The sequence below is a fragment of the Pieris brassicae genome, chromosome 6 (genome assembly GCF_905147105.1).
Source record: "Pieris brassicae chromosome 6, ilPieBrab1.1, whole genome shotgun sequence".
Taxonomy (NCBI): Eukaryota; Metazoa; Arthropoda; class Insecta; order Lepidoptera; family Pieridae; genus Pieris; species Pieris brassicae.
In genome coordinates, this window is record NC_059670.1 from 17,662,072 (window position 1) to 17,687,549 (window position 25,478).

At 32.3% G+C, this 25,478-nt stretch overlaps 1 protein-coding gene across 2 annotated transcripts; it reads right to left on the bottom strand.

The window, feature by feature from the left end:
- Positions 1–857: 857 nt before the first annotated feature.
- LOC123710917 (phospholipase D2) lies at positions 858–25,478 on the bottom strand. 2 transcript variants are annotated; one of them, XM_045663225.1, is made up of 21 exons: positions 25,126–25,478; positions 23,848–24,048; positions 23,069–23,225; positions 19,339–19,608; positions 17,971–18,091; positions 17,236–17,387; positions 16,506–16,637; positions 16,102–16,250; positions 13,223–13,458; positions 12,861–12,965; positions 11,497–11,636; positions 10,922–11,086; positions 10,145–10,472; positions 8,913–9,051; positions 7,956–8,088; positions 6,643–6,751; positions 5,719–5,889; positions 3,910–4,076; positions 3,067–3,307; positions 1,765–1,980; positions 858–1,595 (listed from the first exon to the last, which is right to left on the bottom strand). In XM_045663225.1, exons 2-21 carry the CDS (start codon positions 24,014–24,016, stop codon positions 1,365–1,367), a joined length of 3,531 nt encoding a protein of 1,176 aa, XP_045519181.1. In that variant the 5' UTR covers positions 24,017–24,048; positions 25,126–25,478; the 3' UTR covers positions 858–1,364. The 2 variants fall into 2 exon arrangements, with proteins under 2 accessions (XP_045519181.1, XP_045519180.1); XM_045663224.1 differs by lacking the exon at positions 25,126–25,478 and adding an exon at positions 24,784–25,101.

Consider the following 25,478-nt stretch of genomic DNA (forward strand, 5'->3'; position numbering starts at 1 on the left):
ATAGCTATATATTTACTTACATGTGTTGGATTAGAAGCGTTCTTCGTACATTCTTAATATTCGTACAAGTATTCTCTCTCTCCCTCTCTCTTTTTCATTGCGACGTATGTGTATGTTGTATTATTTTGTAAGTGTTTAAGGAAAATAATTATTTAATCTAAGTATAACTTTTTGACAGAAATAGGATTTGAATTGTCAGTGATAGTTATATTATCTACGTACATTGTTGTCTTTTATTTTAAACGAAGAGATACTTATTTGAAAGGAGCTATTAATGATAACACTATAAATATAAATGTATATAAATCAATAAATATTTAACTTACAGGAATTATTGAGTTCATATCAATTCATTAAAATAATTTTATATTCGTATATCGTAACAAAGGTTAAAAAAATAATTGATTGAAAAATTTTAACACATTTATGTATTTGACTTTGTAAGATGTTGAGAATATCCTAGAAATTCAAAACTTGTCTGCCGGCCAGAAGTGACCTCTAGTGAGTAATTTGTATTTAAAAAGTTGATAATAGCGCCATCTAGTTTCAAATAAAAGTACGAAGGCTTAACAAGAAAATCTAATTTGCGTAACTAGATGGGTCTTACTTAACCTAACCTATCTGTTAGCTTTCATACTTCATAGTATTTGTATGATCATTACTTGCGTCAGAATAATTTGCGTTAGCCATTGCGGTACTATTGATTGGTGAGAAATAAGATCATCCATGGGTTTAACAAAGTTTACTTATGCTCCTTTTAATTGTAATCATAATATTTTTATATGGCGAATAAGGAAATTAAACTAAAAAAATTATAAAAAAATATCTTTATTGCACGAATTATCTAAAATATATAGATTTGTCAACTTACTAAATCTATTTACATATTAAAATCCTACTTTATTTATTACAACATTTACTAGTGCTACAGTAATATCTAAAGGCAAGGTAATACAGAATGTAAAGAGGTAGATTAAGTTCTGATTAAGTATAAAATGGAATGAAAAAATAGGAATACATTCAGTAACCATCGAAGCGAAACTGATGCTGTATATTTATGGACATTGTACAATAAATCTCGACACATTGGAATTAAAAGTTAATAATCGCGCCATCTAGGGGTACATTAGGATATTAATATTTTTGCATATTCATAATCATTAATAAAAATAAATTATAGTAATCTCATTTTGTCTCATTGTAATTAAAATAATTTACATAAAGGATTTAGTTTTAAATTCATTAGTATATAAAGTTATACAGAATAAAATTGTTTGCTTTATTTAGTTACCTTAACGGGCTTTCGGGCCAGCATACTTTAATTTTGTGCCATCTACGATTACTTGAAACTTAACAAATTGATTCTACGTCCACAGAGATGTAGGCAGCATTCCCTCCATGGAAGTGTTGCGAGGCGTCAACGTTTCATTGCATAAGAAATCAAGCGGTAAGTCAACTAAATGGCCCTGTATAAGGTCTATTTTCCTATTTGCCAGCGCCGGGTCTTTACGCCATAGCGTCTCCGAGTTTTCCTCTTGATATCTCTTTAGTTCGGCGAATGTGTGCACCGCGTCCGTCGGTAATGGGTGGAACACCTGAAATCATGGTCTCACTAAAAATATGCGTTTTAGAGTTGAGCGCTAATGAATATATAAAGCGCTAAATAATAAATATATTAGCAATATATAAATTGGTCGGTTCGGTTGGTTAAGTTATCCTAATACGGCATAGTTTGTATGTCCACTACAGTACAAAAAAACTAACCTCTTCATAAATTTCCGTATTTTTCTTTGATATACTCTTCCATACATTGATGTAGAACTTTTCAGCACATGGGTCGTCTATATTGATACCCGTCTGCTCCATATCCAGGTCCAAGAGGCCCAAATGTTCACGGAACAATCTTTTCCTGAGGGCACCAGCCACCCGACCAACTGGGAAAGGTTTGGAATTCATCACACCATCTTCGAAGGTTTCATCCTGGAATATAATTATATACAGATCTTAGTATTCTTTCGATTCGTTATCAGACCAGGTGATAAAATAAAGCGACGAAAGTAGAGTAAAGAGACTATGTAGTTAAACATTTGGTTTTGTCATTGATTAAAGTTCTCACCCTTTTGGTTCTTGAAAAATTACGTAAATGTCAGAAAAAGTCTAGAAAAATAATTATGATGATTAAGGATTTCAATACTGTCAAATTACTAGTTACTATTATAGATATTTTTATAGAGCTGTGTACACACTATGTAACTCTCAATAATATTTTTTTTCATTAATCGGCAAAATATATATTTTTTTAATTTGGAAACTTTTGATGTGTCAAGTGAACTGATGCTATGCATAAATGTCGCAAGATTTGGTAAATACATTTAAAAAAAGGAAATATATATATACAGCATTCATTCATTTACGACCATGCGAGCTATAGTGACCATCAAAGTTCCTGAAATATATATGCTTCAGTTCAAAGCATTCTATAGTAACGAGGTTTTTAATTAATCATTTCTAACAAATTTCTATACATTGCGTAAATTCCAGATATTACGACCGAAATGAGCCATCCAAGGAAAAACATATCTTTTGTTTACAACCACACAATTTTTTTTGCTGACCATTGTTTATAGATATTGGCTAAGTATGGACGTTTTAGCGTTAAATTTACGTTTAAGGAAAGCACTTTTTTAACTGATTGAAGCTATGCATTATAAACTTATAATAAGTTTAAATTTCTCCCGACGTTTCGCGTGCTTTACGGCGTGCGTGGTCACGGTGACTGAACAATACGTGATGAATGTCAAAAAGTATCACAGCTGTAGAAAAAGTTATATTATATAAAATAATTACAAGTTTATAATAATACATAGCTTCAATCCGTTAAAAAGTGTTTTCTTTAAATGTGTAAAAGTTATTTTAATAAAAAGACAATAGTTAAATTTACGGTTCAGTTACAAAGTTATATTCTTTTACCCATAACGACGTACGTTATGCCCAATTATACAGCTTTTTCCACCTCTTAATATTATTCATTATTCCAATAGTATAGAAATACTAATGTTAACTTACCTGCAACAAAACAGCAATTTCCGAATCCCTCTTTCCAATCATGGATCTGTCATTAATATTAGCACTTCCACAGATAATATATCTATCATCAGCGATAAGTAACTTCGAATGAACGTATACCAGTTCGGTAACTGGCTCTTCATCTAGTAAAGAGTGGGTTCGGAGCCCGTGGAATGTTATGTATTCGCTTGGATCTGGAAGACCGGCTTCGTACAAACGGGTTATTATGGCCTCACGACTCCTAAAATTGGTTTATTATATACATTTCCTAATTTTTTATCGATGTGTTTAATAGTATTCATAAACATATCATATATAAATATATATTAGTCTAGTTCCGCTGCAAGGAGTTAGTAAGCACAATGTGATAGAGGTACCCAATATACATAATAATTTCTTCAATAATGAATGTGTAGCTCTTCAAAGTTAAATATCTGAGTGGTTTTTTATACTGTTAGTTCTTCATGTTTAAGCAATTAAAAAAAAATGTTCTTGTTTGATTTTGAAAATAAATATAACTGTAATAGAGATTAAGAAAACACTTTTTAAACGGATTAAAGCTATATAAATAAACTTATAATTATTTGCATCATTTTAATTTTTCCGACGTTTCGCGTGCTTTACAGCGTGCGTGTTCACTGTGACTGATTACGTGCGTGGTCATGGTGAAAAAATTAAAATGATGTAAATAATTATAAGTTAATGATAATAATACATAGTATCGATCTGTTTAAAAAGTGTTTTCTTAATGTGTAAAAGCTATGTTAACAAAAGACAATACTATGTAATAGAGATCTTTCCTTTCATAAACAACATAGAAACAAACAGCCATAGAAAACATACCTGCATATACTCTGGTAATTCCAGTGCGTAACAGCGTGTAAGGAGGTGCCAGTAACACCTCCAACTTCTCCCTCAAAGCCCGGTAATAAGGGCATCACGACGTATATGCGAAATACCTCCTTGCTACGAAACGCACGCATAATGCGGTTGAATAGGGCTTCACCAATCTGTAATATTTTTATTATTACAATCAAAATCTGTTGTAACAAAATCGAAGGGACTATTTACATTTGGTCGTTAAAAACCGATAGTCGTAAGCCGTTAACATTGTTATTAAGTGACCTAATACAGTAGAATTCAGGCGGGTTTTGACTGTAGTTATACTTCCATTATTATAAAGCTTAGTTATTTTCATAATATATTAGAACCCTGACACTAGCTTTTCTTTCTATGTATGTATTCCAAGACAATCAATTTCTACAAACATTTGGTGCTTTACTTCAATATTGTATAAAGAAAAAAAAAACGTTTAACGGTTAAACAACTATACTTAATAGCTTTGGAATCAAATACCGAATACACCACATTATACGCAACGCGAACGTTCACCTTAGCATAGCATAGCTTAAGCACCTTAAGCTACCAAAAAATACTTTGTTCGACTTTCATATTTACCCACCTTAATCAAAAACAAATTTTCACTGACGATGCATTATATGTGCTACAGAATTTTGAGTATAAATTTTTTAGTGTTTTTAAATAATGGCACAGAGACTGAGAGACACTAATGGTGGCTAGTGCACTTTCTTCCTTGATTAATTATGTATTTTTGAAGTGAAACTTCTTTATCGGCGTTGGAAAAAATTACCGTCACATTTTTCGGTTACGCATCACATTTTTTCCGTTACGCGCCTTTTTCTTGTCCCTACCACGGTTGGTTCGAAGTGATTCGAAGCCATTAATAACAAAAATATATAATTACGATAACAATAATAGTAATAATTCTATTGCAATTAATGAAATTCTGTAATAATCTTAGTAGGAATAAGGTAAAATATAATAATTGTATTATTCGTATTCATGCCTATGATAATAAAAGATTTTTGTTAAACTTTATTTAACCAATTTCTGTGTTGGAAATTGGTCTGTTCCAAGTTGGATAAAGTAGATCACTTTTCGAAAAATAAAGTCGTAAACAAGTTTCACTTCTTACGTGTGTACACTAGTACACGCACACATTTTTTCTCGTCACATCTTAAATGCTGTTTTTAAACACAATAACACATATTAAACTAATAAAATAACAATAATATTAGCAGGGATTTTTGTAAATATTTTCATAAACTATTCAAAGCCTTAAAATGCTAGCTAATTGTCCGATGACTGGAAGTTTACTATAATAAAGCTTTTTCTTTACGTTTTCTTTCTTACTAATTTGACTTTAAAAAATATAAGTAAAATGTATAAATATGCCAAAAAGGAGACTCGATAAGTTGTACTATTTTAAAACGGTATTGTTATGGTTAATGTTAAAAAAATCGTTGTTTTAGGAAGAGATTTCTATACAAATATCGTAGAAGCGTCAGGCTGTACGACACACAACATAGTAGTGTTTTCCTTTATTGTGATTGACATTTTAATAAAATAAGTGATATACACAACATATGACACACACAAGTACACTCATAAACAAATACACAGACTCAAGTATTTAGATCGTTTATGGTTTGTACATCTGCAATTGTAATTTTTATCAACGCTGCTTAAATAATTACAAAAAAATGTTTTTCCAAAATAATTTCATGTTTTTAGTATTTACTTACTAACAGAAATGAAAAAATCCAACCAGTTGTGATATAATGGGAGTACCTGATTCCGAACAGTGGGATTCGTCCTCGAGAGCGTGATGAAGAACTGGTTCTCAATATATATATAGTGCTGTGCCCTCGTTATTGTATCGACATAAGCCTCATGTATGCTCTGTTCCACTGTATCGGGGTCCAGGAAACCACAAGACCAGCTGGATACACTTCGAAGGACCTGAAAACAGTTTTAAGAGTTCATTTTAATAATTTGCTTAGGTTAGAATTGACAATTGAACAATTTTTTTTGGTTCCTTCCTAAGCCAATTATAGAAATTTTTTAATTTATACCTCCGATACAGTGGCAACTTAAGGCTAAGTGCGACTCTCATATATGAACAATTTTACATACGAGAGATAAAAGTCGCCACTATATATACCAGCATAAGTCATAAAAAAAGATTAGATCAGGGCGAAAAATAGTTTTTTTATGTTACAGAAGGCAGGCGGGCAGGAGGCTCACCTGAAATGGCGGAAATTGCCTCAAGAAACGCTCAGTTGTGGAACGACTTGGCGTCCGATGATACTAATAATAATAATCTTTATTTCTTCTCTCATATATACATAGAAGGTTATTATGATTAAACTTAGATGATAACATTTGGAAGTGTATGTGAGAGACTGGTCTCTGTAACAGGAGACCTGAGTGACAGATAGCCAGCCTCAGTGCTAAAAGAAAACATTGAAAACGGAATCGTAAAAATAAATTTGATGTGTGTTTGTGTGTGTGCTGGCGTGCGTGTGTGTGTATGTGTGGGCGAGTGGGTGTGTTATAGAGTAACAGTTATTAAATCTTCTGTTTCATCATAACTCAACGTCTTCAGCCATTTTTTACATTCATATTTCGGTAGTGGGTAAATGTAATTTTTTTTTAAATTTTGTTCCTTCGAACTGTAACATATTTTATCTCAAATAAATCAAAATGCCTTACCTGACAGGAAACATTATTGACATTGATACTCAATAACTCGGCGAGATCTTGTAAAGGCTTGATGTCCGTATACGTCTTGGGTAATAAATACGGATAATTACTGTTTTGCCTGAAACAAACGCAACTTATTATTGCTTGGGTCCTACAAGGATTTCTGTTATAACTATTATTTGTAAACCTTTGGTTTTCGGTCCACAAGAGAAGTCGAAGAAGAAGTAGGTTAAAAACTAAAATTATATTTTAACTAGCTGCCCCCACAAACTTCGCTTCTCCTTAATGTGATTTTTCTTAGCCTACCTTTTTAGTGCATACCAACATGGAACATTTTCCTGACCTCAGAGACTGTTCGGTTTTCCGGAATGATAAAATTTAGTATTGTTAATATTTCATAATGTTTTAATTAACAAATTAAACATAGGGGTCGATAGTAGAACGGTTGGTGTATCATAAAAAAATAAAATTTGGGGTGGACAACCCTTATCACTAAGGGGTTTGACATATATAGAAATGAAATATAGAAGAATCGGTCGAGCCGTATCAGTGGAGTATGGGAACGAACATTGTGACACGAGAATTTTATATATATATAGAGAGATAATGAGAACCTTCTCATTATGGGATTCTCAGCCCTGAGGTTCGAACCGCGCATACCACTAAATGTGTGTAAAACTTTCTGTGTGTTTCCAGTTCTCGCTTATACTGTGAAATTACCGAAAAGGTTGTCAGCGTGTCAAGCAGCCTGATCATTTGATGTCTATTACAACCATTTATTAAGAAACAGATACAGAAAACTGAGACCAAAACCAAGGGTTGTAGCGCCACTGGTTTTTTTAATAGATATTAAGAAAAGTAACCGAAATATTGCACATATTTTTCTTTAAAAAAAACTCGACTATATTTTTAACCTTGAAACTCTAAGTTTGTCAATTACATATTTGAGTTATTTTTCTTTAAAAAAAACTCGACTATATTTTTATCCTTGAAACTCTAAGTTTGTCAATTACATATTTGAGTTATTTTTCTTTAAAAAAAACTCGACTATATTTTTAACCTTGAAACTCTAAGTTTGTTAATTACATATTTCAGTTATTTTTCTTTCAAAGAAAACTCGACTATATTTTTAACCTTGAAACTCTAAGTTTGTTAATTACATATTTCAGTTATTTTTCTTTCAAAGAAAACTCGACTATATTTTTAACCTTGAAAGTTTTAAATTAAAAAATCACAAAATTAAATTCAGAACAGTATTCACTTTAGTTTTCACAAATCGAATCTAGAACGACTTCAAAGTATAAAGCTTTAAGTTTATATACCTAGCTTTTTCCAATTTGATGGCATTCCACCGTTGCACAAAATGTCGGGCAACGTCTCTTGCGGCCGCGCCTTGTATCATCACACCAATATCGTGCCAAGGCATTCTAGGCGTTGTATTTCTATCCACAAGGTCTGAAATCACATTTATTTTGACATTAAAAGCGGGTCGTTACAAGTGCAATTATAGGTGTATTTGTATAGGAGACTCATGCCAATGTCAGAAGGCTCACAAATGCGTTGTCGGTGTATTAAGAATCAAGAGGTTTAGTCAAGATGCCTTAACAGTAGTAATAAATAAAATATGTGTTTATTCATTTTAAGTACAATTGCATTACAATGTGTAAGATTTGGGAACTCTTTTAAGTAAAAAATACCTGTGTCAGAGTTTCCAGGTCTTTCATAACAAACTTAATTATACATTCCTTAAAATATTTAATTTAGTTACATCTTTTATTTTATTTATTTTTGTTATTAATTTTTAACTAATATGAACACACTTGAGTGCATAAGTAAATGTGTGAGTGAGTGAGTCAGTGAGTGAATGAATAAAGTCTGTAACTACATACTAGGCCTCAGAAGAAGCTCTAACTCTGTGTAGGGTATGTTCATGAGCCAGTCCTTTAGTCGTATTTTTAGATTGTATACGGTGAGCGGGTAGAAGTTAAGCAGCCTATGTAGTAGTGTATGTAGAAAATCGAAAACTTAATTTGTATGAAAATGACAGCTCGTGTCGACAAAGTTTCATACAAATTTAGTTTTAGACTTTCTACATACACTACTGTTAAGGCATCTTATCTAAACTCCTGTTCACTTTCTCGAAGCCAGACAGAGACAGAAGATACAGATATACCGCGGACATACTGGTTTCACATTTATCTAATTAATATCATACATTTTAATTATGGAGCGTTGCTCCTCCCAAACGTTAGATAGTTTATAATGACTTTTAATTTTACCAACAAATGGTGAATCCAAATTATTGAAGTCCTTCACAATAAAGTTGACATAATCCTTTCCGATCCATATTTTCGAGTTCCCCTCCATTCCCTCTAGAACTTTCTTTGTGCTTTCCGTTATAACTCTCCCTTCAACGACCTGCAGAAAATACAAAAAATCATATTTACATCAATATTTTGACAGGTAAATTAATCCTTTAAAATTCACTACAAGCTTTTCTAACTAAATGAAAATGAATGAATAATCAAAAAAAATATTTTTCGTGCGTTAATATTTGTCCCTTACTATTAAATGTAAAAAGTTATTGCTATCGGTTTAAAGTTACTCTTTTTTAAGGATATCTATTGCGCTAAAAAACCTTCATCAAGAATAATGAGCACACATACTCCCTCATACGTACATTAGCTCGCTTTCACACCACTACACCACACAGCCGAATTAGGTATTTAACTTACTACTAATTGTATTGAATACTTTTTTGTTTTCCTTTCGTAATGTTTGAACCTTTTTCAAAATCAAGTTAACAACAAAAAATCGAGTTAACGACTTAACAAGAACTTCGAAATGTATATGATTTAACTGCTGAAATTTCGTAAGACTAAGGCGCGATGACTCTGCTGTCTTTCGAAATCACACATCATACACTATCCCATCTAAGTGTCTTTTTAGATTTGTAGAGTCGAATTTGAATAACAATTCAACTTAATATTAGTATATTTTTTTTATTAAAACGAATTACATATTAATGAAGTAAACTGAACACTAAAAAAAATGCGGTAGTTTAATTTAAAACTGTTTACAGATTTTTTATAAACATAACGTTCACAGCTGTGTTTCTTAGAAAGATGGATGTATTCATTAAAAACAATAGATTAGAAGCCCCGAACCTGAACATCGTATTGCCATTATTTTACTAACTATGACTTACGGAGTCTCCTTTTTGAAATTCGAGTTATAGAAATATGTATAATAAATACTTCGTAGGGAAATTACATTTTGTTCGAGTTACAAAGTCTAAATAATTCGAGATACCGCGTATTCGGGGGTTCAGGGGAATGGCTTGGCAATTTTTTTCGACTTAACGCGTTCGAGTTATAGATATTCCACTGTATTATGTATTCCATCTTAGGCTATATCTTTAGTGTAATTGTTTTTGTTATATATAATCTATATTAGCTGTCGGATTACGAAATAAATAAATGTGTTTACGATGTGCAAATAAAGGACGTACCTGCGCTAGTGGTGTAGGTTTAACCCCATCCACCTTCAAACCCAGTGCATCCGTCAAAAGAACCTCATCATTGGATCTCGCATACTTCTCTGCCTTCTTTCTTTCTGAGTCATCAAATTTCTTGTCATTCCTTTCTTCTTCGTACGGCGGATAAATTATACCAATAAAATCTTTCCCTCTATTTGTTAATTTGCCTAGTACGTTTTGTTTCTCGTCCTTGTCCTGAGATATGAGGAGATGGTCTCCGGGTTCAAGGACTGGCAAATCAGGGTTTGGTACGTTCTCCGCTTCACCTTGTGCATTTTGGTCGATATCTTCTTGTATCACCCTAGAAAATAAACTAGTTAAAACATCATTTGTCGATCTTCCATCTTCACTTTTGTGGATCCCCATTCTCGGGAAACAAATTATTGTGTGATACGTATACCGGAATTAACAGTTTAATTAATTTAAACAATTTAATTTCGTTGCAAGAAATACAGAACAGTTAATAAAAAAAATATTAAGGAGGGCAACGAGCGGCCTTATCGCTTTCGAGAGATCATTTACAGGCAACCACTTTGATAAAGTAAAGTTACTTAGACATAAGGAATGGAACCAAGTGTGTCTTTGAGTCTACGTTTGTAGCAGCAAATACATTTGGCTTTACTACCCCACAGTGACTGTTCGGTTTTCCGGAATTAAAAAAAACATAATCTCCATAAATATTTCCTTTCAGCCGTCTTCGCGGTTTGCGATACATTTTTATTTATAAAAAATTTCAAATTGCATTCTTACTCGTTATACCCAATGACGATATCCTTGGTGGCTTTCGCTAGTTCAATTGCCGCATCCATGTTATTCTCACGAGCAACGAAAAGACCACCTCCAGGAGAACTTGAAGTTTTCTTCTTACTTCTTATTGATGTTTTCGGCTGCGATATATTACCGAGGTCTGTAAGTCTGTTGATTAATCGTATTACAAATACACAGACACTTACAGATATAATATTACACACACATAAAGCAGAGACACATTACAAAGTCAGAATAACATTTAGAACAAAATTACAATTATTAATTGTATATAAAAAAATATTAGTAACATACATACAAAACACCGGCGATACTCTTGATCTTTGCCTCAGTTCTCTGTAACTGTTTTTTCTAATAAACAATAGGTCAGCCTTCTGTGTCTGACACGCCACGTCAACTATTTGGTCTAAGGGCATGCTTTAAACTCAAACTTTCCAAAGGTTTCCTAACGACGCTTTCCTTCACAGAAACTCAATTGAGGCACAGCTGTGATTCGTAATCACGACCTCAAGGTGCAACCTACTCATCCAGCCACTTCCAACACAATTTTGACATACCTATGTCTATAATCATCCCAGCGTCCATAGCATAGGTCGATGCCCCCAAGAAAGGCAACAGTTTGGTCAACGCAAACTATCTTTTCGTGGTGTGCCCAGAAGAAAACTCCAATCTTAGCATGGTCTGGGTGCCGAAAGACCTGAGAAAACATTAATAGTGTCATACTAGAATCTCAGTCACTGTCAGAAGTAATGAATACAGAAACTTGAAAATGAAAAGTATTTGATGCCTGTATATTACCGTGCCTGATGTCACAACTGGTCACTTACTGATAAACAAGAAAACAAACTAAGAGTATGCCTGAATAGTAAAAAAATGAGTGCTCTAGGTGTGCAATGGAAAGATAGAGTAAAACTAGAAGAAATAATGGACATGACAAAGTTTACGAATGCTGTTACTTCTTCTAAAAGATTGAAATTGAAATATACAGGACACATTACGGGAGAAGATAAAGGGACGCAAAAAAGCTTCCTCGCTATGACAAAAGAAAACGAGGAAGACAAATAAAAAGATGGGAAAATGATTTACAAAGAGCAGCAGGCCTTATGTGGCTATGTAAAGCTAGAAACAGAAAAGAGTGAAGGCCCTTAAAGGAGGCCTATCTCCAAGAACAAGCTGTATAACACAAATTACCGGCTTGTCGATTAATTATTAATGTTTATTTTTATGTGTGGTATAAGCAATTACACCAATAAAGGCTTTTATTATTATCAGGATCCAACCGCCCCTGTAACTCAATTTATTTTAAAGCTAAGAAAGATCAGTGACGATTCTTCTAAATTTTATTTATTTATACTTCGTTACTATAATATACATAATTATACAAAAAAAGTAAGTAGGTTACATAAATTATTAGGCAATAGGCGGACTTATCGCTAACAAGCGATTTCTTCCAAGCAACCCTAATATGGAACAATAACAATACAAGAAGTGCATAATTAAATAACAAAAAAAAACTCAAAATAACATGCAGCTATAACTAAAATTAAATAAAAAATATAAATAATAATATGTATAAACAGAAATGTAAAAGCTGTGCCAAAGTTTAAGTGACTCACAATTAATATATATATAAGTAGTAGCTAATTACGAGGCAGAAAGACAAAGCTCGTCTGATATAAATTGGTAAGGAATTCCATAGTAGGATACTTTGCACAGTAAATTTTAGAAACATTTTTGGTTGATAATAAATTTTTAACAATTTTTCTGTTATAAATTTTCAAACACAATTGCATAAGGGTAACATTAAAAGTCGAGAGTGCGGTAGGATAGACTTCCTTACCTCAAAAATGCATAAGACAAGCGGAAGTAGTACTTAGCGCGCTCTCAATTCTGAATCTTTGTTGTGTTTTACTGTCCTTACCTTAATATTTTCAGTTGCCAATCTGCTTTTACTATAAAAACTATTGATACCGAGCGCCATTTCCACTTCTTTGTATAGCATTATGAAGACTCTGATGCCTTGAGCCTGAAATCATCCAAATCATGTTAATTAGTGTGCTAATAGACATGTTTATAGACAATTAAATTCAGATCTTTCATTAGAGATTATAACCTAACCGCTAATGACGTGCAAGAGACAATTTTGCTTTTGATAATTCTTTAAAGCCAATTATTTTTCCGATCTATAATCATCCAAATCTGATATTGTGGTGTGGATATGCTTGACTAAACTTGATCATTTTGATTCATGTATAATTTATTAAGATATAATTAAAGACTTACCGCTTTCCTCTTCAATATAGTATCCAACCTCCAATAGTCACCATTGAGTGCTGGTCGCTTCATATAAATCTCCGGACTGAGCCACCAATCCGCTATGAAAATCTCTTCTCTAGCCAATTCCATAGCATCTGCTACCGCTGAGAGATAATCGCATCCGTCAACGAACATGGCCACGGGCGTAGACGGACGCGCGGGCGCGAACGAATGGTGTACGTTCGGGTATGTGAAGTCACGAGCTGTAGATTTTTTATATTGTTTGTGTTATGGCAAAAATATACAAGAAAATAATTTAATACAAAACTAACAGTGAAAGATGGAGCTTGGTTCTTACACATTAGACAACTTTTTTCAAATAAATGTTTGGTTCAACATTCGTATAGCAAAGTAAGAACAAATAATTTAATACAAAACTAACAGTGAAAGATGTAGCTGGGTTCTTACACATTAGACAACTTTTTTCAAATAAATGTTTGGTTCAACATTCGTATAGCAAAGTAAGAACAAATAATTTAATACAAAACTAACAGTGAAAGATGTAGCTGGGTTCTTACACATTAGACAACTTTTTTCAAATAAATGTTTGGTTCAACATTCGTATAGCAAAGTAAGAACAAATAATTTAATACAAAACTAACAGTGAAAGATGTAGCTGGGTTCTTACACATTAGACAACTTTTTTCAAATAAATGTTTGGTTCAACATTCGTATAGCAAAGTAAGAACAAATAATTTAATACAAAACTAACAGTGAAAGATGTAGCTGGGTTCTTACACATTAGACAACTTTTTTCAAATAAATGTTTGGTTCAACATTCGTATAGCAAAGTAAGAACAAATAATTTAATACAAAACTAACAGTGAAAGATGTAGCTGGGTTCTTACACATTAGACAACTTTTTTCAAATAAATGTTTGGTTCAACATTCGTATAGCAAAGTAAGAACAAATAATTTAATACAAAACTAACAGTGAAAGATGTAGCTGGGTTCTTACACATTAGACAACTTTTTTCAAATAAATGTTTGGTTCAACATTCGTATAGCAAAGTAAGAACAAATAATTTAATACAAAACTAACAGTGAAAGATGTAGCTGGGTTCTTACACATTAGACAACTTTTTTCAAATAAATGTTTGGTTCAACATTCGTATAGCAAAGTAAGAACAAATAATTTAATACAAAACTAACAGTGAAAGATGTAGCTGGGTTCTTACACATTAGACAACTTTTTTCAAATAAATGTTTGGTTCAACATTCGTATAGCAAAGTAAGAACAAATAATTTAATACAAAACTAACAGTGAAAGATGTAGCTGGGTTCTTACACATTAGACAACTTTTTTCAAATAAATGTTTGGTTCAACATTCGTATAGCAAAGTAAGAACAAATAATTTAATACAAAACTAACAGTGAAAGATGTAGCTGGGTTCTTACACATTAGACAACTTTTTTCAAATAAATGTTTGGTTCAACATTCGTATAGCAAAGTAAGAACAAATAATTTAATACAAAACTAACAGTGAAAGATGTAGCTGGGTTCTTACACATTAGACAACTTTTTTCAAATAAATGTTTGGTTCAACATTCGTATAGCAAAGTAAGAACAAATAATTTAATACAAAACTAACAGTGAAAGATGTAGCTGGGTTCTTACACATTAGACAACTTTTTTCAAATAAATGTTTGGTTCAACATTCGTATAGCAAAGTAAGAACAAATAATTTAATACAAAACTAACAGTGAAAGATGTAGCTGGGTTCTTACACATTAGACAACTTTTTTCAAATAAATGTTTGGTTCAACATTCGTATAGCAAAGTAAGAACAAATAATTTAATACAAAACTAACAGTGAAAGATGTAGCTGGGTTCTTACACATTAGACAACTTTTTTCAAATAAATGTTTGGTTCAACATTCGTATAGCAAAGTAAGAACAAATAATTTAATACAAAACTAACAGTGAAAGATGTAGCTGGGTTCTTACACATTAGCCACCTTATTTCAAATAAATGTTTGGTTCAACATTCGTATAGCAAAGTATAAAGCACACCATATTCATCTGATATTTGTACCAACCGACTAATAAATATTTTATTTTTACTGAACCTACACCTTCGTGTCCGAAAAAGAATTTCATTTATTAAATAAGCTTGGCCAAGGTTCAATTACATATACTTTTATTAATGAGCAGGGTTGGCTTAATGGCTTCAGCGTGCGACTCTCTCATTCCTGTTCGTAGGTTCGATCCTAGGCTGTGCACCAATGGACCTTTTATGTCTGTGTGTCACTCGCTCGAAAGCAAACAACGTAAACAAAAAAAAATCAATGGCACTACAACCTCAATAGGTCTGGGCCTCAGATTTCAGTATCTGTTTCATGATTATTTGTTAATCTATTAGGCAAGTAGGTGATCAGCCTTCTGTGCCTGACACACGCCGTCGACTTTTTGGGTCTAAGGCAAGCCGGTTTCCTCTCAATGTTTTCCTTCACCGATCGAGCTAATGTTAAATGCGCAAATAGAAAATAGTAAATTGGTGCACAGCCGGGGATCCAACTTACGACCTCAGGGATGAGAGTCGCACGCTGAAGCCACTAGGCCAACACTGCTCGAAACAACGTAAACCGGCATGTCTAAAATACAATCGACGGCATTTGTGAAACAGAAGATTGATCACCCACTTGTCTATGAAAAATATAACAAAATATGCAATCTGAGGCTGGGGGGTTGTAGCTTTACTGGATTATTTTAATTTATGTTTAGTATAATTAGAAATAAATTCATTATGTCCCTCGGTTTTTAAAGCTGTTTTTTAGAGGTGAAATTACACAAATTTAAGTTCACTCATACTAACATCTTCAATAATTTTCAGCACTGTACTCACCAGATTGGTTAGCAACAGTTTTTAAGTAGTGCATCCACTCTTTACTCTTCCGTTTGGTCCAGCATTTGATGACCAACTGTCTGTGCTGGTTCAATATTTGTAGCCCATTGCTGAGACCCGTAGAATACATACCACTTGATACTTCGAATCTACAAAAAATATATTTCCGAATTGCTTCATATTATCGTTATCACTAATAATTTTAAATTTACCTAAAACTTTCTGCTTTATTATGGTTATCACGAATAATTTTAAATTTCGCTAAAATTTTAATACGCAACAATGATTTCAATGTTATCTAAAAACTTAGTACTTACAATTTTTTACCAAGCTGCATGGAACGAAAAAAAAATACAGGCAGAGAAATTAATTATTGTTTTCTATTAAGTATATTTGAAACATACCCTTGGTCAAACAACATGACACCCTTGATGACACCATCGCTGGGTCTAATATACCCAAAGAAGGTATCCTTGACAAATAACCATCGCTCTTGAAATTTTGCGCATACCAATGCCGTGCAGAAATAATTGCACCTGGAAAATTACAATTTATATATTATGTAAAATATTGTTTTAATATTAAAAATATTCACTTATAATTCTGTACCAACCCATTTATAAAATAACATTACAAAAGAATTGGGCCAACCACAATATAATTTAGACAATAGATATATTTTTTACTATAAAACAGACGTATAATTTATAATAAAAAAAAATCGTGTAATCTGTATTTTGCCTAATTGACTTTGTGTATGTGAATTCCATTTTTGCTTCATGGCAACATTGTATTATTAAATAAATAAATAGTTTTGCCGTTCGCAACGGCAGATTTAGGTTTTTCGCTTCTGAAACGCGACCTTTCCTACCACGGGAAACGTGGAAACTCATGACTAAATGAACTAAACTATAATACTATTTTATTTTTATTTACAGTTTCGGCACAAGAATTAAAAAATAAACTTTATAGAAAATATGACAAATATGCAACTCTCAACCACGGTTTAGAAAACAATAAAACATGAATTGTAAAAAAATGCATGAGTTCGAAACCTAATTTATAATACAAATAAATCAATTATTATTATTCCTGAGAAAACGATAATGATCATGAGCACATAAACAATCTCACCGAACACACACCATATTGCCCAATAGTCCGAAACAGTTGCAACCAGCCTGACCGGGTCGAGTAGATCCCGTGCGTTTCTCGATTATGCCCTCTTTGCCTTTGGACCCCAATTCCGATATAAAAGACATTTGGGAGACCTCCAAAAATGCCACCTGATAATTAAAATAATATTTGTTTAGAAAACTCAAAAGAAAACAATATCTTTCTACAAACAATTATTATGTTACGCTGCAGTAATTCCATGAAATATTTCACATTGTAAAGTAGACAATCCTTTGGTCCATTAAAATTCCTTTTCATTCAATCTCTATCGTTCAATCTAATATAAATATTGATGCATATAGAATTTTAGCCAGTTTCATTTTTCATAACAATATAAAATTATAATCATTTATGTACTTATTATATACCGAATCTATCTGATCCTTTTCAAAATTCCGATCCAATTTCCAAACCAATACAATAAATGTAATAACACACTTCCTAACTTTTTTGCATGGCTAAAGCACAAACCGTGCAGGCCAAGAAAGGGAAAAAAAAGTAGACAATCATCACTTTGACTTTAGAAGTTTACTTTAATAGTTAAATTTTTCGTCCTCGACCGTTGTTTACTACAAGTAACGTTTGTAAATATAGAATCTAGCGTAATTTATATTTAAAAAATGCGAATTGAATTGTTTTATAGGATCATTAAAAAAATTATATAAAAAGGTTCGAGGTATGTAAAATACTTACAGTTTCGTGGTGATTTCTATAAATAGATATATTGAGTAGATTGTACAAATATTCTTCCAATTGTTTCATACGAAGTTGAATGCCTTCGTACGTAATCATCACCTCGGGCTTGCGAGGAAATCTGTAACGAAACACTATATAAGGTCACTAATTAACTTGTATTTTATCCAGTTCAATGTTACGCATGTTAATTACTCTATGTATGACGAATAAAAAATCACTCATATGAGTTAATGGTGGTGTTTTTTAAACCTTTCTGTTTAAGGTATATGCAACATAATGTATTGGTCAATTTCTGACTAAAATTGTTGGAGTTTGTATATGTAAAAGGCAGGCAAAAGTTTTAATTTCGAATATTGGAATGTCTGTTTATATTTTATATAAAATGATTGTTTTCTGTTATGAAAATGTAATTGTCTTCTAGACGCGGACAGTGAGACAACCTAGTGATATATAAACGTAAATTATTGTAAATCATAAATGTGTGTAATGTTTCTTATATATATTAAAACTTGAAGCAAGTGTTTTTAAAATAGTATCCTTAAAGTTGGAAACGTCCAACAAAAAATAATTAATAAAAAAGAGAAAACAGAAGGAATGTTAATTGTTTTATGACGTATTTTACACACTGTCATATAAGATGAACGACACAGTTCATTGTAAAAAAATAGTCAATTGATTCTTATTATATTACCTTTATAACATTTTTTTTCTTGAAACTGGTTTAAAGTTAAAATATGCAATAAATATAATATATTAATATAAAAGCCATAATATTAAAAAAAAAAATTTTATTTTTATTTTTAGTACGTTGTAACTAATGATTTGATGTCGGTATCCCGGCTAGAAGTTTTTTTACAATATATTAGTGATGAAAGTTCTTGTTAACAAACTTCAAAAAAAGGTTTGTTAACCTTCTTAGATTTTTTTTGAATTCGACATAAATTTTTGGTGGGATGATATCGCTACCTTCGATCAAACTATTTTTTGTTTTATTTCAATGTTTTTGGGTTAAATTAAATAGTCAGAAATTTCTCGCAAAATCTAAATTTATAACATATAACATTCTGTATTTCTGTAACAATGCAAACATTTATGTTGCAATTGTAATTAAATGAATATTTGCACTTTTTAAGTGTAATTTAATCAAATGTAACTTATTAAGAGGATCAGATAGTCGTTGGTACTTGTCTGGTGGCGATAAAATATAATTCATAATTAATCTCCTATCGTGAAAACAAGCCTTTTAATATTAGATCTATCTGTGATTCTATTTTAATTTCGAATTTAATGAGAAAAAAAGACCCCAAAGAGGTTGAGGTAACACTGAATTAATATTATTTAAATTTAGAACAATTCCATTATTACCTTGGCAGAGCACCTTTCCGTTTCCTCGGTCTACCTTCCCGTTTCTTAGAATTACTTCGAGGTAGAGCCTCCAAAGCTATTCTTTCGGCCTTTTCCTCCGTATCCACTGTATTTTTAAAACTAGCTCGTCTTGTTTTGTGTGATTTTGTTGGGAATGGTATTTTTAACGACGTTCTATACAAAGCCAGTTGTTGGTGCAAGTAGAGTATGTGTTTGTATCGCTTTTTTATCGTCCATTTGAAGTCGCCATGTTCCAGGTTTATTGTATATCTGAAACAAGTATCACGGATGTATTGCCGTTTAAAATATCATTTGGACTTTGAAAATTCGTAACGTAGTTTTTGTTTCAGTAAATTTCTTAGTTTAGAGTGCTGCTTAGAGCAGTGTTGGCCTAGTGGCTTCAGCGTGCGACTCTCATCCCTGAGGTCGTAGGTTCGATCCCCGGCTGTGCACCAATGGATTCTCTTTCTATGTGCACATTTAACATTAGCTCGAACGGTGATAAAACATCGTAAGGAAACCGGCTTGCCTTAGACCAAAAAAGTCGACGGCGTGCGTCAAGCACAGAAGACTGATCACCTACTCGCCTATTCGTTTAACAAATGATCATGAAACTGATACAGAATCTGAGGCCCAGAGCTAAAAAGGTTGTAGCGCCATTGACTTTTTATTTTAAATTTAATAGCTGCCTGTGATGAACTTTGGTCTTGATACAGATAGTAACTAGCAGGAAAGACAAGGCTAACGACGTCAAATCGCTGATTGCTAATATGCGATGGAAAGATCTTTATCTATTAATTCTTGGATTGTACTTTGAATGACAACTTGGCATTCAATGACCTAGCTTGAACAAAAGCGTTGACGTCATAACGTAACAATAAGTTTTTGTATACCTCATAATCATTTGAAACAAAAAAAAAACAATTATGATACAGTCCAAATGCGCTTTCTATGAATTCCCAAAGGGAAATGCGGTCGTATAATTTATATATAATAGTTTATTGCAATTTCTGCTATCGATGGTAAATTTCCTAATCTGAGACCGCGCTCTGTGTTTCAATGTATACCTTTTAATGTATTTAATAATAATCTATGCTATTAAAGAATAAAACACTTCGTAACTATAAACATCGAAACATATATTACCCTCAGTAAGCAACAGTCGCAAAAGTTACTATTAGGGTAACATATAGTTTTTGCAGAATTAAAAAAAAATGCTTATTAGCAAGCGTAAAGAGAGTGATTCTGTTCAAAAACAATTATATTTACTAGCAACATTGCTGGCTATTTATTCGACTTAAGGACTCGTATCCATAGTCACGTATAATTTAAGAAAAATATTGGCATGTCTTCGTGTTACAGCAACTACCAATACTGCTTTAGCGTAGACCTGTCTTTATTTGTTATGTCAAAATTATTTGCAATATTTCTTGAGTGACTTAGTGTTAGAGTGTTTCGCACTTAGATGGGAAAGAAATATAATAAAATAATTACTGTTTATTTTTAATCGCTCTTTTTGGTTAGTTTTTTCCTGCAATCTCCAAGTGGGTTAATTACGTAGTCGACCGTATTACGAACCATAGTATAAACGGTATACGTCAATGACCGCATTCTATTTTCATTGTAGGGGCCTTATCTAAGTCATGACGTCATGGTAGTTTCGTCTAATGGATATAATCTTACGTTTATCGTATTGAACACATATACTAAGGCATATGCATAGTCTTAGAAGGTCAACTAGCGCTTGATATACATAAGTTAATAATCGTATTTTAAGGACTTATTTTTAAAGGAGACTATTTACGATAAAATAAACGACTGCCGCATTCCAACATTGGCAACTCAACTTATAAACCTAAACTTTCTTCATTAATCAGTCTAGATATTGATGAATATGCCATAAATTCCGTGAGATCGAGATTTATTACGAATAGACTAAACACAGACTGTAATATATATATTTTTTTGGTTGGCGATGTTTAGCCTTGCGAAGTGGCGTGTTGACGCCAACTGAGGACAAAAGAGGCTTTCTTGCTATATGCTTACGACATGCCGCTATCGAGCGTGACTCCTAGATATTTGACGGACTGTTTCCAAGGGATGTCTTGCCCTTATAGGGTTACCTCTTTTCTGAGGCAAACTTTTTCCCGAGAATGAGCAAGAGCACCGGGGTTGCCCTGACAAAGAGAACTGCGACACCCTTGTCTTTATTTGGAAGCCCCATTTCCAAATCCATTCGCCTAGCAACTAGTTGCGGTCTGGTGTTTGTTTACGATGCCACCTCTATCTTTGTTGTTGGTATAGAGAGCGGTGTCATCATAGAGGGCTAGGCTCCACATTGGGGGCCCTAGGGATGTCGCAGGTGAACAGCGTGAACAGAAGGGGCAAGAGAACCCAGCTTTGAGGGACTGCAACGCTCATGGGTTGAGGTAATATAAAAGTTAAAGTCGACGCATTTTAAACTGAGTCGTCGGGCAACAAATGCCAATGACAGTAGGAATGTAACCGGATTGATACTTAGCTACCTACGTACTCGGGGTCCAGGATAAGGACTTAAGGAAACTATTTTAGGGGATCAAGCTCTGATAATTAACCTACAGGAAGATGACAACAAATGAGAAAGATACGGATGAGGATTTTTGACGAACTAACAAATATCCCTAGATAATAAAAAAGCAGCCCTTTTCAGGGCCACATTACGATCTATTATTCACACTTCGTTACCTTTTACAAAAACAATCTATTATTACGTCGAAACAAACATTTAATCTTACAAATTAAATGTTTTATTTTCAGATAGCGAGAAATTATTACTAGCATTCGGATCGTACCTATCTCGTTAGCGATATGCACCTCTGCAATCCTTACGCACATCACTACACCTATAAGAGCTAGCGAGACAGGCAGACAAATATGATATATAACCCGAAGCCCCAGTTCATAACTTCATAATGCGTCGAGTATAGACACATACCATCGCTAATTTTTTTGTAGACATTGCCAATCCCTACTTTTCACTAGTACCTACTCAATCATATATACGTAATCGTTGAGGCAGCTTTTGGTTTGAGCGTGATTTCTCCGTTTTACGCTGCACCACAAACAATTTTTTGTATAATATTTATTTATTAGTTTGTAGCTTTCTATTGGTAAAAGAATTTTGCAAATCGGTTCAGAAGATTTTTTTTTTTTTTATAAAATAGGGGGCAAACGGGCAGGAGGCTCACCTGATGTTAAGTGATACCGCCGCCCATGGACACTCTCAATGCCAGAGGGCTCGCGAGTGCGTTGCCGGCCTTTTAAGAATTTGTACGCTCTTTTCTTGAAGGATATACCCCACATACTTTACCTTTTTATCATATATCTATCTATATAAATATATATATGTGAACTAGTTATTAAAGTATATGTTACCATGTCCATATAAAAATGGTATTAAACGTATACCGTGTTTAATCTACGTTTTATTATTATGTCGAAAATATTGATAAAATGACAGACGGAATTGCGATTCCCGTATTTCAGTAAGTACTGTTAATTATGTCAAACTTCAAAAAGTAAAATTGGTTCGACAATTCTAATTTAGTTAATAAAAATTTAGTTTGAAACTCTTAAAAAACTTTTGAAAAAGTTAATTTAATTCTAGTTTATAACTATTTATAAGGTTAACTCGTAACTCGGCAACGTCTAAAATATGTCTGTTTTATCTATGGAAAGTTTTAATACTCACAGATTAGGATTAAGAAGATGTGTGGTAACACTCCTTTCATTTTCCACAAATCGCACCTTTATTTCAACACCAGGAATGAACACTTTCCTATGCACTGATTTGAATTTTATAGGCGTAGAGTGTATGCTTTTGTAAGACACTGATTTAGCTAGAGGTACTGAAAAAAATTGATTAGTGTTTTAATACAAAGTTATTTAATAAAAAGCTAATTAAGTCTACAAGGCGAATTAATAAAATAAGCACTTGATTTGACATGAAGCCCATTAATAAATAGTTAACACAAATAAATATATAATATACTAAAGATTAATTTACACACAACTGTATTATTTAAATACCAACATATTCTCAAAGTAAGAAATTCTTGGCTAAACATATTGCTTCCCTAAATACTTTTTAAAATATTTTACTCTATGGCCGTAGTTTTCACAAATAAGTAAATAATAACAATATCTTAAGGGTGCTCATATTATTTTACACAGAGAATGAAATTAAAAATAACTCTATACAATGATCTGTTACAAACATGTGATCATGCTGATCGCATGAATAAAACATTATACCTACGGCCCATAGTGACTGAAAAAGAAAGCAGGCAAATAACTCGCAATAATAGCGGAGTTTCATGCTACTACATATTAACATATTCATGTAACATGAGATAGTACTGTCAAATTCAAAATGACGTATTCTTAAAAACAATATGCTACATTTATTTTCCATACACAACTTCCAAGGAAATAATTCAACAATATAACAATATTGTATAAATATTTCACCTGATGCATCAGTTTCCTCTTTACATTTATCTATTTCTATAACAGAGAGAGACTCAGGAACTGCAAGGCATTCATCAAAATCAGAGTCTATTCCAGGTGTCAAGGAATCCAGGTTTTGAAATATTCCTTGCAGGCAATCACCAGGTGATGACGGCGTTGGGGTCTCCATACCTTGATTTGTGTAACTGTATAATTCTTCATCTATAAAAAAAGAGCCATATTATTAACATGGTTTTCAAAAGTTTTATTGAATGAATAATTATCCAATACACATCTTATTATACTATGTACTATGTCTTATACTATGCTTGTTGTTAAAAACAAACACTCAATATATACTACATAATACCACACCTTGATTTATTTTTATTTATTTACAAATAACATAAATTATTATTAGATCCAAAAAAATACATATATAATAATAAATAAATGGTGTAGTTAAAACTATGTTGTTATGATCATAACATTCATAAAATTGTTGTATCCATCACTCATGATTTTACAAGATACATATATATCATTATGGATTTAATTTTATTGTGTAGTATCTGATAAATTATTGATATAAACATCTTGTTTTTGAACAATGAAAGATAAGCATAAGCAGAACTGTCGCTTTTTAAAAAGATAATAATTCTAATTATTTTAAAATAAGTTTAATTTTTTTTAACAACTTTTAGTAAAAGTAGTGTTATATTCCAAATGGTTAATATATAAAGCATATTGATAAGTAAATATAATAAAAACACATCAATTCATTTTTGTAAATTCACTATTGGAACTATTATTAATATTTTGGATATTGCTTAGTTGTAGAATGTCTGTCAAAATTAATAATAATGAATAACCACTATATTTAAAACACATTTTTTAAAGTAAATTCAAGCCAAACTTTTTTAAACAAACACAAAAGCATCACACTACAAAATCTACCTCGTTTAATAAGATTGTGAAAACTTAGGGTCAACTCTTTTCGTTCCATAGGCCCACGAACTATCACACCAAAATAACTTTCAGCTTTTCTGTAGGAGTACTGATTTGCAATATTGTGCCCATTACACGGCATGTCAGTCTTTTGAATACATAATCTTTCTGATAAGATAACACACATAGATTTCAGTTGTTAAACAACTTCCGACGTCGTGCATAGTATCGTCAAAATATCACAATATAATGTTATTAAAGTAATTGATTGTCTTCATAAAGCTATGGTTCACTGATCAAGGTAATTTTCAAGGCTTGAAAATCATGCGATTAGTCACAAGTGATACTTACAAAACTTTTGATACAACAGTTTTTTCTCGATTTCCAGACCTCCTAGCTACTGGCATGGCTTTTAAACACTAATGCTGTGAGCATTGCCATTGAACACAGTTACCACAATTCATTAGTTGTCTGAGTCATAAGTCTTATAATTTAATTTGGTCAGCTGTATAGAATAAAAAATTGTAGACGTGTAGCGCCAGTCGATTCTCTATTTCTAGTTACTGATAGAGTATCAGTCATGTGTATTAATTAATATTTATCATAATATTATTTTCAGTTTCAAGCCTTAATTATTTATCTCTATCTTTAGTCACAATAATTTCATGAACCTAACCGCTAAGTTGATATTTGTACTTACAGTG